The 2,204-nt window shown below is 63.7% G+C and overlaps 1 protein-coding gene across 1 annotated transcript in view; it reads left to right on the top strand.

The window, feature by feature from the left end:
* Positions 1–2,089, top strand: part of H696_00641 (hypothetical protein) — a gene marked incomplete at both ends in the record, with an annotated part of 9,602 nt that extends 7,513 nt beyond the window's left edge. The window contains 5 exons of the mRNA XM_009494522.1: positions 101–219; positions 322–381; positions 568–657; positions 909–1,429; positions 1,642–2,089. Of these exons, the coding sequence (XP_009492797.1) occupies positions 101–219; positions 322–381; positions 568–657; positions 909–1,429; positions 1,642–2,089 (1,238 nt within the window). The remainder of the gene's footprint in view (positions 1–100; positions 220–321; positions 382–567; positions 658–908; positions 1,430–1,641) is intronic.
* Positions 2,090–2,204: the final 115 nt, after the last annotated feature.

The following is a 2,204-nucleotide window of genomic DNA, read 5'->3' as shown; positions in this document are numbered from 1 at the left end:
GGGGTCATGCGAGGGATGAAGCGCGTGAGCGACAAAATCCTGGCCCCAAAAGTGGCGGCCTTCCTTTCGCCGGGCCAAAGGCGATGGTGACTGACCATAGGAGCACTGTTCATGGCGCAGTTCTGTGGCACCTACCCCCAGCGCGTGTCATACCTCATGTCGGTGTCGCTCAAGCAGCATGTTCATACCTACTTCAACGACATCATCATCTGCATTGGCGTGCGTTCTGGCGGCCACCGGCCAGCCGAGCCCCACACTTGCATGCATGCCCCCTGGGGGAATCCCCTGTGTCTGCCCTAACATGTCCCCTCTTGCCTCAAGCAAATTGCCTGCAATGGTGTCCTGCCTGCGGACGGCACGGTCCACGAACATACCAATGATGTGCGCCCACCAGCCAGGGAGATGCACTCCTCCTTTCCCCTGTCCCTCTTCTCGACCGGGTGATGGGTGCTGCAAGAGATGCATGCCTCATCCCAGATGTCTCTGGCTAACGATTCTCCTCCGACGGCCCCCGATCGCTCCTCCCCTCCCTCCTCCCGCCCTTGCCGGATTGCCCCCGCCCAACAGCTTACCATTCTCCTGAGGTCGTTGTATGAGTCCGCGAAGCTCGTCGAGCCCGTGCTCTCGTCGCTGCCCCACCTGGACTTGCGGTCGAATGTGCGCGGTACGCCGGGCGTGCCGCTTGGCTCGTTTGTCGGTGCGTGTACTTGTTTGGGGCGGGGGGGGGGGAGGGGGGGGGGGGGCTTTTGCCAGGCGCTTTGCTTCCGGGCCGCCCGTTTGCTGCCCTCCCTCCTGGCATGTTGTTTGACACGACTCCGTTCGTGCTCCGCTTGTGGCCTGTCGGTCGGGGGGTGGGTGGGGAACAAAAAAAAGCCCTCTGTTCCCGACGCATGCTTGATCATCTTCAGACGGCCTCGCGTGCGTACGGGCGTCAATCGACCTTCGACCAGTTTGGCAGCGGCTTCGATGATCATGACGCACCGGCGACGGCTCCGGCGTCAACCGGCCGCTTTGGCCGGCTGGCTCGATCTGGATCCTCATCCAGCATCTCGTCGATCTCCTCGCTGTCAAGCGTGGCCGGTAGCTCGGGCGGTGGCGGGCATCAGTCAAGCTCGCACGCGCGCTCGGCCACCATTGCCTCGCTCTTCATCCTGAACAATGTCGACCACCTACGGCGCTTCATTCAGACGGTGGCCATCCCGGCGGTGGCCTCGCCGGTCGGTGGGGCCGACACCGTCGGCGGCAGTGGCCTCAGCACCGCCTCCGGCAGTCCTACTTTTGAGGAGGACGCCCTGACGGCCGAGGCTGCGGCCCCCGGCTATCGCGGGCTCTTCGCAGGGAACCCCTCGCTGGCGGCCACCGGCTTGGAGGAGTCGCTGAAGTTGCTGGACTCGGCCTTTGGCACACAGCGCGCGGTGTACTTGGCCTTGTACGTGGATATTCCGACAGCCTCTGTTGGCTGGTGGCACTTGATTACCGGTCGCCTATGCTGGTCCTTTGACCGGGCAGCGGGCTGATGTATCTGACCTCCCATGCCGCACCATGCGCGCGTATGCCCTGTGGCCACACACACACACACACACACACACACACACACACACACACACACACACACACGCACAAAACCCTACAATCACGTAGCTGGGCGCCTCTGGTGGAGCCCCTCCTCAATGCCACGTTTAAGGCCCCTCTCGCGCCGCCCCCGCCGGCCAGCGGGGACTTCACGGTCTTGGACAAGCCCGTGCGCAAGCGGGTGAAGGCCCTGTATACGGCCTTCAATGATCGCCTGAAGAACATGCTGAAGGTGCATGACTCGTCGATGGCTGCCCCGCGAGAGTCCGTTCGTCGGGCTCTGCGTGAGGACGTCCGGCGGCGGGTGGTGGCCGCGTATCGGGACTTCACCCAGTATTACCCGGCGCCGCGGTTTGTTACTTCCGGCAAAATGCGCAAGGACTACCTCATTCGGTACATTGAGTGGGCGCCGGAGTCGCTGGATGCTCGGCTGCGACAGCTCTTCGAGAAGAGTGTCGGGGTGGGTGGCGCGGCGGCCGCCTCGGCCGCCGTGCAGGACACTCTGGAGCCATTGTAACCCGGCCCAAGCCGCTGGACGGGCGTCCGTGGTCTCAATAGGGAACTCGCGTGCACTTGAACCCGGGCGGCAGTGTGGTATTTTTAGGGGGGCGAAGAACACGGGGAAGGGGGGG

The sequence above is a fragment of the Fonticula alba genome (genome assembly GCF_000388065.1).
Source record: "Fonticula alba strain ATCC 38817 unplaced genomic scaffold supercont2.1, whole genome shotgun sequence".
In the NCBI taxonomy this organism is placed as follows: Eukaryota; order Rotosphaerida; family Fonticulaceae; genus Fonticula; species Fonticula alba.
This window is presented reverse-complemented; position numbering and strand designations above follow the sequence as displayed.